This window comes from Triturus cristatus, chromosome 3_1, assembly GCF_964204655.1.
Source record: "Triturus cristatus chromosome 3_1, aTriCri1.1, whole genome shotgun sequence".
NCBI lineage: Eukaryota > Metazoa > Chordata > Amphibia > Caudata > Salamandridae > Triturus > Triturus cristatus.
This window is the reverse complement of record NC_140583.1, coordinates 677,292,095-677,306,265: the sequence shown is the minus strand read 5'-3', so window position 1 is coordinate 677,306,265 and position 14,171 is coordinate 677,292,095. Positions and strand designations below refer to the sequence as shown.

Here is a 14,171-nt window from a genome sequence, read left to right as displayed (position 1 = left end):
TAAAGTAAATGTGTAAAGACTTCATTAGTACCTTATCTTTAACAGAACTAAGGGCCTGATTACAATAGATGTTATTTAACACACCTGATAAATAACAATACCACGGGGTATGTGTTAAATGCACCAAAATCTACTCGATATGGTAAATACCTTCTTTCTGGAGGTTTGACCAGCTGAACTTTAACGAAGGTTGAGTTATTTAAAGCATCCGACAATTCTTAGAATGCGTTAAATATCTTCAAATTCGTAATACTGACCCATACGTAAACAGGAGCTAATGCATGTCTTGGAATTAACCGACTAACTTGTGATAAGGCCCTATATCTGTAGATCCCTCGGGCTGATAAAAACAAGTATTAGCGGAGCCATTAGGTCTCGCCTGTGGAAGAGCTATTGGATTGGCCAATATGTTTTAGCCATGCTGTATTACAGCGAGGCTGCTGTTCATCAAGGCTAAAAGTTAGTGAGGTAAACAAGAGTGGCATGGACTGGAGTTTCGTAAAATGGAGTTGAGTGGTGTTGAGTGGCATAGAGTACAATTAAGTGGAGTGGAGTGGCATGCAGTATTGTGAGTGTCGTAGAGGGGAAGGGCGTAGAGTGGAATGGAGTAAAGTTGAGTGGCATGGAGTAAAGTTGAGTGGCATAGAATGGAGTGGTGCAGCGTGTCATCAGTGGTGTAAAGCAGAGTGGAGTGGCATAGAGAGTATTGGGTAGAGTGTTGTAGAGTGGCATAGAGTGGAGCAGAATAGGATTGTGGAATGGGATAGAGGGGAGGAGAGTGTTGTAGAGTAGAGTGGCGTACAGTGGAGTGGCATACAGTACAGTGGTGCAGAGTAGATTGTCGAAGGGCACATTGGTTTTGAATACATTTATGTAGAGGGCACTGACATAGACTAGAGAGTTGCAGAGTAGAATGCAGTGGCATTGAGTAAATTGTTTCTGTATAGAGTGGACTGGTTCAGGGTAGAGCGGAGTGGTGCAGGGTGGAGTGCAGTGGTGTAGAGTACAATGGCGTAGATACATTGGTGTAGAGTACATTGGTGTAGAGTGCAGTGACGTGGAATGCAGTGGTACAAAATAGATTAGAGTGGCACGGAGTGTAGTGGCATAGAATGCATTGGCATAGAGTGCAGTACAGTGGCATAGAGTTGACTAGTGCAGAGTAGCGTGCAGAGTAGAGTGGTGCAGAGAGCAGTGGCGTAGAGTACAATAGTGCAAAGTAGAATAGAGTTGTTTAGAATGCAGTGACATAGAGTACAATGGTGTAGAGTGCAGTGGTGCAGAGTAGAGTGGCGTTGAGTTCAGTGGGGATGAGTCCAGTCTTGCAGACTAGAGTGTCATAGAGTGCAGTGGCGTAAAGTGGCGCAGTGTAGGGTGGTGTAGACAGCAGTGGCATAGAGTACAGTGGTGCAGAGTAGAATAGAGTGAAGTGACAGAGTGCATTAGTGTGGAGTGGATTCACATGCAGTGGCATAGCATGCAGTGGAGTAGAGTGTGGTGGTGTAGAGTATTGCAAAGTAGAGTGGTGTAAGTGCAGTAGATGCCGTTGAGAGAAGTGTCATAAAGTGCATTGGATTTGAGTAAAGTGTTTAGTGCATTGGAGTAGAATGCACTGGTTTCGAGCAGAATTGCATAAAGGGCAGTGCTGTTGGGTAGAGTGGTGCAGAGTAGAGTGGCGCAGGGTAGAGTGCAGTGGCGTAGAGTTCAGTGGCATAGAGTGCAGTGTTGCAGAGCAGACTGTCATAGAGTGCAGTGTTGTATAGTATAGTGGTATAGAGTGCATTGGTGTAGAGTGCAGTGGTGTAGAGAGGCGTAGAGAGCAGTGGTGCATAGTAGATTGGCATAGAGTGCATTGGTTTCGCGTAAAGTGGTTTAGAGTGCAGTGGTGTAGAGTGTAGTGGTGTAGAGTGTAGTGGCACTCTACATTGGTAAAGAGTGCAATGGCGGCAAGTGAATGGTGCTGAGTGCTGTGGCATAGAGTAGATTGTTGTAGAGTGGTGCACTGTTGAATAGAGTGGCGTAGAGTACAGAGTAGATTAGAGTGGCGTAGGGTGGATTGGCATAGAGTGCACTGGTGTGGAGTGGTAGAAAACAGAGTGCAGTAGCATAGAGTGCAGGTTTGCAGAGTAGAGTGGAGTGACGCGGAGTGGCACAGAATGGAGTGCTATAGAGTGCAGTGGTGAGGACTACAGTGATGCATAGTAGAGTAGTGTGGGAGTAGAGTGCATCGGCACAGAGTAGAGTGGTGGGGTGTAAATTAGAGAGGCATAGAGTGGAGTGGTGCAGAGTGGAGTAGGGTAAAAGGGAGAACGCATGGTGTGGTAGCACACTGCCATTACAGACAAGACATCTTCAATTGAAATGACCATTACATTTGCACAGACATAGAGTTGTACTGATAACATTATACAGCGTACAAGCGATAATTTATGGGAATATCATCACCTGTTTTGCGCATATTAAAATATTTGTTTCCACCGCACTTCAGTATTATCAAAGAATGTGCTTCATTTGTGCTTTTCTAATGCTGATATATTTTGAAATATCTGCACAGTTCACATACAGACATTAATGTTTTGTTGTTTGCTAGAAAAAAAACATCGTACAACAGTACTCCAGCACACCCCCACTAGCCAGCATGATCGCCATATAAATCCTCTAACTTTGAGCTCAGAGAAAGAAATGTAAACACCAAGTTCCCTGGATGACAGAGCCTGAGATTTGACCTCTATCTTTGAATGCACAGCAAAGTGACAAGATAAAAACAAGATTTAAAGGCCTGTTTACAGGAATCCAGTACTGGTGGAGGGATACGGTAAATTGGTTCTGGGCAAGTGAAGGGACGAACTCAAGCTGGACAGCCTAACCAAATAGAGCCAGCAAACCGAAAGCACGCAAATGTGAGTTATACACCACAAAGCCAATGGTAAGCAAAGGCTGGATTTCATTCCCAGGGAAGCTTTCCGAATGTCCCCAATATGTCGTTAGCAAACGAGACAGCTGCGCTGTCTGGTAGGCTTCGACCTAAAAACTGCCACATACAGCAGCAGACAAAGAGGGTTTATCTGAATTACTTCTATAAGTTGATGTGTATTTTAACGTTCCCTGTCACTAATGCAAGTGTCTAATTGTAATTTTTCATGTTTAGTCTAGTGAAAACAAAATTTGTGGACGTTGCGACAGTATCATTTCTGTATCAGAAGATATTGGCTTTACGTAAGGTAACATAGTCACACAATGTTGTACGTGTTGGTTATACGTAATCTATGCATAGAAAATGAGATTTCTTGACCCACTCAAGCATTTGTTATTAATAAAGAGTATTTGGGAAGGAGCGTGATTAGGAGGAAAATGCAAACCCCCCCAATACTAGTGGAATGTGGCTCTTAAAGTTGTAGAGAAGGAGCCAGAGTGAGAAGTCACGATTGACCTTTTGGAGGTTTTTTAGGCGCGTCGTCAGAAGAGTGTGCTTGAAATGATTCTCAATCCCAGAAACAAGTGGCCAAAGATAGCAATGAACCTGTGTACAACAAAATCTTTCAGAGAGGGGAGTGCCCCGAGCATCTAAGTTATGTCCATCGAGTTCACAGTATACAATTAAATGTGCAAATGTATGTTGGTGGACTGTAAAAGAAGGTATGTCTCAGAGTGTTGCAGTGAAGTGGCAGAAAGAAGTCACGACTAGCAGCGACAAAGCTAATCATGGTGTGAGGCCTCGGTGCAAACTAAGCTCACGCTAGAACTGGGGTCGGTGCGGATTTAGCTGCAGGCAGCTATTGCTATGGATGAGTTGTGTCATGTGGCTTGTCCAGATGCTCAAGGTTACACAGTGAGTAGTGACCACGAGCACTAGGTATATGGTGTTCCATGGGGATACATCAGCCTACATTGGGGGAGCGAGGATTGAAGATGGTTTTCCCACTCCCCATCCGCACCATATGCCCGCTTCAGTGACAGAGTCATTTGTGGTTGGTGGTTGGACACCGCTGCGAGGTCAATCTTAGGAACCGGTCATTTGTGTTGGACTTTGACCTCTTCAACAGTCAAACTTTCTTTCCTGGATTTAAAAGTGGAAATTACAGACGGTCAGGTTCAGGTGACTACATATTATAAACCAACTGGCTGCAATAATCTTCTCGGGTATGGGAGTTACCACCCGAAAGCTCTGCGTAGAGTTCACTGTATGGACCATTTCTAAGATTGCACAGAAATTGCAATGCTGCACGTGCCTAAGATGCACCAGCGAGTTACTTGCCTGAAAAACTTGTTGAGAACAGATATATCCGTAAAATAAAAACCAGGGACACCCAGAGCAAGAAACGCCGACAGAATTGTACCGCTATAACCAAAGGAAAGACAAAAACAGGAAAACCTGATGTATATCACTACCTTTACTCGAATTTCGAATAATAGAAAAATAATAATTGGAGGAGGCATATCCTAAATACTGGAAAAGTGACTCTGAATCGACCACTGTTATTATTCAGAAGAGCAAAATGTCTGTAGTGTGTACGAGCCCACGTCAAAGAAACAGAACTATCATCAGGGGACTTTGCCTTCGCCCTATATCGGGTCATTTCCTATGTGGCATTTGTAATGCGTGTACTCTCACTATACATTGCAATGTAATCCATTTAAAGCTACAGCACAAATGGATACTTCAGAAGCATACAAACTGTAACAGCAAGAAGGCTGTATGTCTGATAGCCTGTCCCTGCAGTCTGTGACTTATGGGAATGAGGACTGGGAAAATCATGGTCGATGCAGGAGATCCACAACCAAACTGACCTCTCACTATCCGGAAAAAGGCCATCACCCTAATAAAATGGAGTGGACCATACTAGAATCCCAACCAGACAGCCCAAATGTAAAGAAAGAATTCCTCGAAAAATAACCGAGATGAGTGTTCAAATTATAAACAGATAAAATGGGGCTTAACAATGAGATTCCTTGGAGGTCTTTGAATGAGTGAAGGTTCCCATGTCTGTTGTGGTCGCTCAACCCTCATGGCAAAATATATAGACGAAAATAACTCTTCAACAGGAGTTTAAAAACAGACGCCTTCTACTTCTTTGCTGGCTCAGGTCGGCCTTCTTCTATTTCATCACACATTCAATGGATAATAGTGCCCAGGGAATCCATTATTACTTTTAATCTCACCATACAACCCAGGCATGATTAACAAATTCCATAACAAGGGTTGCCATAGATCATTTTAACGACTTGATGTCTCTTACCCCAATGTATTTATCATCAGCCTTCTGGATGAAAAGAGACAATTTGCACTTGGGGGCAGTTCATTAGGCCATACCAGCTAACTTGGGATAAAAGATCTCCGAACAGAGCTCCGTAAGGATGTCTGTCGGGTACTGCACCCTGCACCTGATGAGGAGCAGGTTCCAATGATGAAACATGCCACCTCTGTGGTGAGGTACCCTAAAAAGGGATGCCCCTTAATTAGGGAACATTCCGTGCCATTGACTGAAAATTGTCAGATAACCACAAACTACTGAGTTATTTACACTTTTTTCCGGAATGTCCCACTTCTGTAGTAGAGCTTCATAGGCTGTGTGAAGGTCTATGACAAGGTTTCTTTCATAGTGTGGGATGGTCTGTGAGGGCTAGGGGGTGGGCTGCTTGGGCTGTGTGTCTACGTAGGAGTAAGAGTGTGTTTCGCGTCCTTTTGCAAGGCTTTCTGAGGTGGGGTTGGTGTGCTGCTATTTGGTTGCATGGTGTTATTTTGAATGGTATTTGCAGATGTTCAAAAGTATGCTAATTATTGCGTAGTGTTGGGGGTGCTGAGAAATGCTTTGGGTGGCTTGTGGAGTGGGCATGCATGAGGCTTTCTTGATTGATGAATAAGGGAGTATAGAGTAAGTTGGAAATGCATTGCGTGAAGTGCGTACAGTACATTTACAGGGTCATTTAGACCATGGCAGATGGTCCATAATAGGAGTTGAAGACTGTCCATCCCATTTAGAGAGCCCCATCTGCCTGGCAGAAGTCTTTGTCCTGTAAAGGCAGCCCCATCCATGGTGGCATCCTTTAAAGCACTGGATCTTCGATAAGCTGGCACCATATTTAAACTGTCCATTTGGTAAACTTGTTTTTTCAGGAAATAAGGAGTTTTATTTATTCTACTATTGGGGAAACCCTCGGGGCTGTCCCTTGTTTCCCTCTGTTCCTTACGACACCTTTTGCTTGGTAATCTGCTGCTTCTTCCCGACATTAGTGCATGTGTGAGTGTGAAAACAGTGACCTATGCCAGTGCAGTACCTACCATTTCTGGAACAGGCTGCTTCCTGCCGAGCACTCAGCGACGTCACCCTAGGGGAGGGGGAGTGCCTCTGATCCACAACCTGCACAGCATAGGAACTGGGCCTCTGCAGTCTACTTTGCCTATGTAAGTGGCTGAGTACTAGCATAATTGCATGTGTTTGGTGAATGGGTGAATTGGAATGTATGTGGTGAACATGATTCCTGAACCGTTAACTCTGGCCATTTCAAACGTAGACTCCTCTAGCTGCCATATTGAAAAGGGGATCCAGGCAGATACAGTCAGCGTTCTAGTCATCAGGAGCTATAAGAAGACGGCCAAGGAGCCTAATATAGTACATATACAAAATATGTTTTAGAATATGCCCTCCCAAGAGGTCCACAACTTAATTTTGTGTCACCTTCTGCACAAGTCTTTCAAACCTTTGGAATTCTTGTGAACTCTATCATTTCAGCCTTGTAACGTGTCATCTGAGTTTTATACCATTTTGCTTTGAGGCAGGACTCTCCCTTTGTTTATTTTAATGGATCTTTCAAACGTTCATTATAAATTATGGTACCGGATAATATTTTACATGGAACTCGTACCTGTGCAGAAGAGAGTATTCTCTTAATTTGGGTATAAGAAGGAGTTTGAAGATGTGATTCTATGAGACCTCATCATTAACGGTACCTTGAAACACAGCTGTATTAAGCGTGCTGCATAAGAGCCATCGTCTTCAAAGTCTTCTATACGCAACTTCTGTATAAGAGAACCAGTGAGCACAAGTTTGCATAAAGGTATTATAAAAAGATGAATAGTGACCAGTTACTAAAATCTTCATGGTTGCACCACTCTGGATAGGATCTGTGAACACTAGGATTACTAAAATGACACCTTTCCATTGAAAACATTGATAGGGTACATTAGTGGGCTACTTCACACGCCTTCAGTAGGCATTTCTTATGTGTCACCTCCCAGACAGTGCTAGCTGTCTTTTGGTGGAAAGACCTGGTGGAAAGACCTGTTGTCAGCTTAGAGCCCACCCATTGCATACCATTGGTTGGCAGATTAATGCCACCTTAATTTATTTGTTTTTTTACTTCTTATCTTGTGTTGGCTTTCCTTCCTCTTCTTGTGTTTGTCTCCCTTGGCATGGGCTCAATATTATTTTATTTTGGGTTAACCACTCCATAAGAGTGCATGTGTTTTCCAGCTGTGTACTTCTCTCCCCTGCCTGCTTTCAGTGTTTCTTTCTGCCACCCATGTGCTTCTCCCCCAGCTCCTCCAAGTTGTGCTCACCCTTGTGCACTTTTGACCCCCTTGTGTCTTCCTCTCCTGTGTGCTTCTCCCCCATCTGCTCCATTTTGCTCTTTCTCACCCATTGCTTCTCCTTTGACCCTATCCTCCCGCCACCTCCACTGTCCGTGTTTCCCTGCCCGGCCTTCCATGTTGTTTTTTCTACTTACATCCTTTGTGATGCCTCCCCATGACCTGTGTCTCCTGTGCTGCTCCCCCACCCGTGCCTTCTATGAATCCTCCCACCTGTGCTTCAAAGAAAAAAAACCAATGCTTTAGTGCTACTTAATATTTTTATTTACCGATCCAAGTCCCTGAATTAAAAAAAAAGCACTCATGTCAGTTTGTAGGTTTGGTTTCTTTAGCTTTGCTGCACAACATCGGGAAAGCTGTACAATGTGGCTAAAAACTACTGGCAAAGCCAACATGACCTAAAGCTGAGACCTGTTGGCTTTGCCAGTGCTTGTCTATGAATGCAACATCTATATGTGATGATGAGGTTGACAAGATCTCTCGCGTCTGGATGATTAAATTCTCTGTTCAATCCTTTCTTTCTGGATATATGCAGGTCTTTCCATCTTTTCACAGTGGTTGGAAAGAGGGAAGTGGTCATAAGAGCAATATGAGGTTACCGTTATGGTGACTCTTCGACCTTAGCTTGCTCCTTTTATGGACACTCAATCCACTCCTTCCAACATAGGCCATGTATGTCCAACAAATTCTCTTAAAATGGGAAGAGACTCAAGTGTGCATTCTTGTCATCAAATGATGCGACTGTTCAAAGTTAATCAATGGAGCAAGGGAGAAACGTCTCAGTTTTAGAAGAAAATCTCTACATAAATGTCTTCTTGGTCATGATGACCTTACGCTAGGTCTTTATGGACACTGTTTCCAGTCCTAAACCTTTCACCCTCAAATCTCTGGATTTCAGGTGTGTTAGTCTAATTAGTTCAATGGGAGCAAAACAGCCTACATCATCCATAATGAATTAAACTATCACAGAAATGTAAATGGCTGAAAAAAGTGTCCCTAAATGACCTCAGGGGAGATGGTCACCCTACTTTATTGTTTATTGGGGAAATGTAGCGTTTGGCATGCAAGTTATTTTGAACCAGGTCCGGGAAGTTGGTCCAGAACGTGATGCCACATGGGCCAAGGTCAAAGCTGGGGGCAGGAGGTTGAAGACATTTGGATCCAGAGTCGCAACTTCTGTGAAGACCTTTCCCTAGATGTCATGACACACAGTACAAGCTCAATCTCTCACAATCCATGATTTTGTCCTGCAGTTGCAAACTACCTGATGTTTGGCGGCCTATAATTGGGGTCAAAATTGTATGACGCCACTTCATGCAGTGTCATCAGCTGTCAGAGGGCCTATGTCTCCTTATACCAATGCTTTTGTTTAAATTGATCCACTGAGTGACAAACTAGTCAAATATCAATAATCTTCACTTAGTAATTTTTTTTTTCACTTGATGTGTTGCAGATTTAATTGTAGTTGTTGCATCAGTGATAGTCCTCTGCGTCGGATCAAATGGACAAGTTTTCGCAACTTCAGCCATCAGGTAATTCTGATATTTTTTTTTACATGTGTATATTTAGATGTGTGCCATTGGGAACCTGTATGGAAACAGTCACTCCAGGACAACCGACCCATCCTGGATTCTATTGCACAACTGCCAGAGCTGTAGATTTCAGTTTGTGGTTTCTAAGATGCAACAGGGCAAAATAAACTTCAAAATTGTTCAGTTGTAAAAGCCAATGCATGTAAAAATTAAGGTTAAGCGAAACTTGTAGCGTTTCACTCCATGTAATTCCGTGAAGTTACATAAAAACTCAGCGAGATTTTGCGGAGTTCCACCAATGGGTGTAAATATGCATGTCGCACTGCTCGTGCTGCAAGTTAGCACCATTAGTGCGAGCAGCGCTGAAAAATGAGCTCGAACGGCACCATGCATAGCGCAAATCGCACGCCCATTTAAGTTGATTTTAAAATGGCTCCAAGGGATTTTTTTTTTTTTGACAGAGTTTTATATAGTGCAAACTTGACCCAAAGGTATCAGAACGCTTTACACGAGCACCAGTTGCTTTGCATGAGGACACATTCATTTTTTTTATTTTGTTTTTGTTAGGCACAGGGAGATTAAGTGAGTTGCCCAGAATCACAGGATAACAAGACTTGCTCCCGGTTGCATTTCTGAACGCACATGGGAAGAAATTCTGCCATGTAGCGATTGGCAGAATTTGCCCAGAACTCCATATTACAAGAGTAACCCGGAGTCGCCAAATTCATCCAAATCCACAGGCAGATCGAAACATTCCGCCTACCCTTACTAAAATACCATGTTGGCTGTTATACAAATGTGTTCGAAGTAGTTGTTAAAATGAAAGATTTAAGGCAAGCAAATATAAACATAACTAGAAATCTGCAAAAATAAATTAATTGAGAAGGTAAAACCAAAAAGGGCAAAAGTGACAAAACAGATTAAAGTTACATGCGTAAATATTTCTCTTATTGACTTTTACTAAAAGCACTGCCTCTAAGTACTGTAATCTGCAGTGCAGGCAGTAAGATAGCAAGGATGTCATGGGTCTCACTGCAACTAGGGGAATGTGTCACCTGTTCCTCATTTTGGTTAGAAAGTCTGCAGCCACTAGAATGCAAATGGCCCTTCATAGCACTATTATTTGGCTGCATTAGGCATTATTTGGCAGCAATACGCTTCAGTGCCTCTGTACATGTTGCACTAATGAGGTGCGAAAATATATATCCATTTCACATATAGAAGTTGTTGTTGTGTGTGGTGCATTGCTAATTCTAGATGATATATCGAATGTATTGATGCCTTGTGTCTCAGGTATTTCAAAAGATGATAAATGATATTAAAGCTTTTGCTATTTTGTTTTTTATTTTAATTTACTCAAGATTTAGAAACTCAAAACAAAGTACACTAAGCCAATAAAACAGCTTTAATTTATGTGGATGTAGGTGCTGGGTTTAGGGTCATAACCTTAACTTTTGTTTAACTGAACTGTTATAAATACATATTCATATAATTTATAATTTTGTTAAGGGTAAAATTAGGATGTTAATATGTTAATGCTTAATGGCAGGGTTCCTTAAAACTAGAATTTCTTTTTTAGTAACATATATATTCACTGAAAAAAACAAAGGTTACAGGGATGTTGTAGTTAGGCTCAGACTTCACTCATACAAAACCATTGAAATTCAGCAGTTATAGTTACCTGGGCTAACTATAACTCATGCCCCCGCAAAGCACTGCTTATGACCTCTTTTATGACATCATTTATGACCTCACTCATGACATCTCAAATTACATCATTGATGACATAATTAATGACATCACTAATAGCATCACGGATGACATCATCCAAACTTTGTTTTCCCTCATATTGGTCAATAAATTACTATGGTATTAGAGGCCTCACGGTAAGTACAAAATAGCTCAGGAGATTATCAGTCATCATTACTGCCATCACAGATACACGTCCCTTAGGTGTAGAAAGCATTCATTATGTGCAACATTGACTCTACACCATACATTTTACAGCTAGCATAATTCACATTAACTATCAACCACAGAAATATAAGAAACCCTCATTGAGCACGGTGTTCAATCTGTATACATCTGTTCACAGAAAGCCAAGTTCCTAAAAATATTGAATGTCGGCTCCAAAACAAGTGTCTGACTATGGACAGCTTTTATCTGTATCAAACACCTGAAACTCACTGAACCCACATTGAGAAATTAATTTGATATCAGTGGAGAACTGTGTACTGTAAGCAGTGCTTACTCTATGGAGAGAGTTGACTTTATTCCTTACTGTTTGCAAACAGTGAATCTTTCATAAAAAACATACCACAGAGTGTTTGAAAGTATCTACTAAGAACAGTGTACACTCTATGCAGTGGTTGTCAAAAAGACACTATTTGCTAAAAATAACGAAGATCGGAAGATACTAAACATCCTACTACCTGCACCCTTTACACTGTGGTGAAAGGTTACAGATAGCCCCTCTTCTCAAGCAAAACAATCATGTGTATATAGGAGTGTACCTGGTGCACACAGTCTTCTAAGGTATGCTGAAATTGTCATGCTGACACGATTCTGTCTAAAAATAAAACTGCTGCTTGAGCATGAAATATCATGAAAAAACAAGAGACAAGAGGCATTTGGCCAAACAGGAACAGTTTGTTTAATTAAACAATACAGCCTGGAGAACAGTTACAGGCATAGGGTCTGAGGACTGTCTCAACTTACATTCGATCGGAGAGGAGTTTATGTACAATTCATTAAATGACATAAATGGGTCTGGTAAGGAATGTAAATTGATGCCTTTGGAGTCATAAATACATTTATTTGATAGGAAATCCACGTGGGCCTCGACCTTGCATGGACACAATGCGGCCAGTGGGTAACATGTTCAGATATCTGGCATGGGGAGCATGTGATCACTGTGTGAAATGTGTGTGCTTTGTCATGATTGGCTATATGTTCCTCACATAAGTGGTATCTGACTTTATGGTGTATTCAGGAGGGCACTTACCCCTCCAACCATTTGTGCTTTATTGGGGCCAATCTCCCTGGACCATTATGGTGTCACTGTGCCTATCTTTGGGATTTATCTGGAGTTTCCTGTTAGTGCGTTTGTCTGTCGGCTACGTGTTGCCCAGCCTGCTTTCAACAGTTAGCATCTACTATGTAAAATCTTTCTCCTGTTGAAAACTTTTTTTTCTGCAGTACCAAAAACTTGTGTGGTACATAATGAACACTAGTCGTCAACTGTCACTTGCACATAGAGTTACTTGTGAATGCAAAGATTTATAACGTGTTCAATACCTCCACACATCCATAGTGCATTAGGAGCAGATGTGTTTTTGTAACCAGTTACACCCTTTAGCTGGACCCATGCTGTACAAAATGAGGTCGACAAGTAATATGGTACTTATCCACCACTATGTAAACTTTAAAACAAACGAGTGCACTTATTGGATGATGTCATCAGTGATGTTATCAATTATGTCATTTGAGATGTCATCGGTGTAACATATGTGAGGTCATAAGCAGTGCATGGCTGGGGCGCAAGTTATAGTTTGTGTTGCTAATAATAACTGGTGAATTTTACTGAACTATAAAGTTACATTCACTTTTATTTTTTATTCAGTGAATATATATATTTATTTATATATTTACTGAAAGAAAAAAAGTTAATGCAATGTTATAGTTAGGAATTGTAAATACATCTTACATTACGTTACCTTAGAAATTCACTGAAAAAAGCAACTATTAAAGAGGGCACAAGTCCTACTTACTTTAGGGCCCGAATTATAGTTACTTGAGGTAACTGTAACTGGTGAATTTTAGTGGTTTTGTTAATTTCGAATCATGTGCTGAGTACAAAATGTGCCGTGGAATAAACCAAACAACCTTTGTTCCTGCTTTTCATTCCAGGGGAATCCGATTCTTGCAGATTCTCCGAATGCTGCATGTTGATCGGCAGGGTGGAACATGGAGGCTGCTGGGATCGGTTGTTTTTATTCACAGACAGGTATGTAGAAAGGCATGTTAGGGGAGGGGTTAAATCCACACTCCATTAAAAAAAAAAACTGAAAAAGATGGAACTGCTAACTACACCAAAGAGGTATTTTTGGAGACATGCATATTTAAATGTAAAACAAATGTAAAACAAATGTAAATATGTGTAAGTCAGATTTTAAAAATGTAAATATGTGTCTACAAAAACTCCTGAAATCATCTGAGAAATCATGTTTTGCAAAAAGAGGCTGTTTATGATACATTAACAAAATGTTTACTGACTTTTTTTTCCGCTTCAATCTGGAAACATTCTAGGACAGGAGTGGTTTTACCAATATTTAAACTAATGCTATGCAAAAGTAGGTTTTCAAACGAATAATGTACACTGTTTCTGGTTTAAAAAGTTCAGAAATTGTCTTTGTAATTTTGGCTATAGAAAATAAAAAATGTGTTATTTATGAAGTGATTCATAAACCAAGGAATGATTTCAAAACGCCTTTGTTGAAAAAAAATGTAATATGTTTCCTTGCATATCCTGTACATTCCCAACCTCGACCTCATCATCATGCCCAGGATTAAAGGCTGTGACAGCCATGATTAGAGATTATGCCCACTGTCAGTATTCAGGATCACTGAAGTCAGGGAATCTAGCCTAACTAAAGAGACCCTAAACACTAGACCGCTGTTTGATGCACTAACAATCACTTCCTGGTGACTGACACACATTCAGGGCGTAAGGGCAAGAAGCAGTATTTAAAGTAATTTTGTCATGGAGCCTGTGCCAGATAATGTGTCTTTAGTTATTGTGACTGTATGCTTCATACTAGTTCACACCCATTTACTCACATGATAGTCTGTTTCCCTTCTTGCCCCCCTTACGTTATTTCAGTTCTTCTCTCTGTGTTTATTTGGTTGTGCTCCATATTCTCGGGTCTCCTCTCTCTCTTACCTCCTTCGCTACTGGCTGACCTGCTTTGTGGTGGCATCCTGGGGTTTCCATCTTGTATCTTGGTCTGCCATGGTCTCACCATAACAACATCCACTATTGAAACCAGTAA

At 41.4% G+C, this 14,171-nt stretch overlaps 1 protein-coding gene across 1 annotated transcript in view; it reads left to right on the top strand.

Moving 5' to 3' along the window:
* The window catches only part of KCNQ1 (potassium voltage-gated channel subfamily Q member 1), an 872,274-nt gene that overhangs the window by 519,907 nt on the left and 338,196 nt on the right, over positions 1-14,171 (top strand). Inside the window, exons 4-5 of the mRNA XM_085644751.1 lie at positions 9,042-9,120; positions 13,030-13,126. Of these exons, the coding sequence (XP_085500877.1) occupies positions 9,042-9,120; positions 13,030-13,126 (176 nt within the window). The remainder of the gene's footprint in view (positions 1-9,041; positions 9,121-13,029; positions 13,127-14,171) is intronic.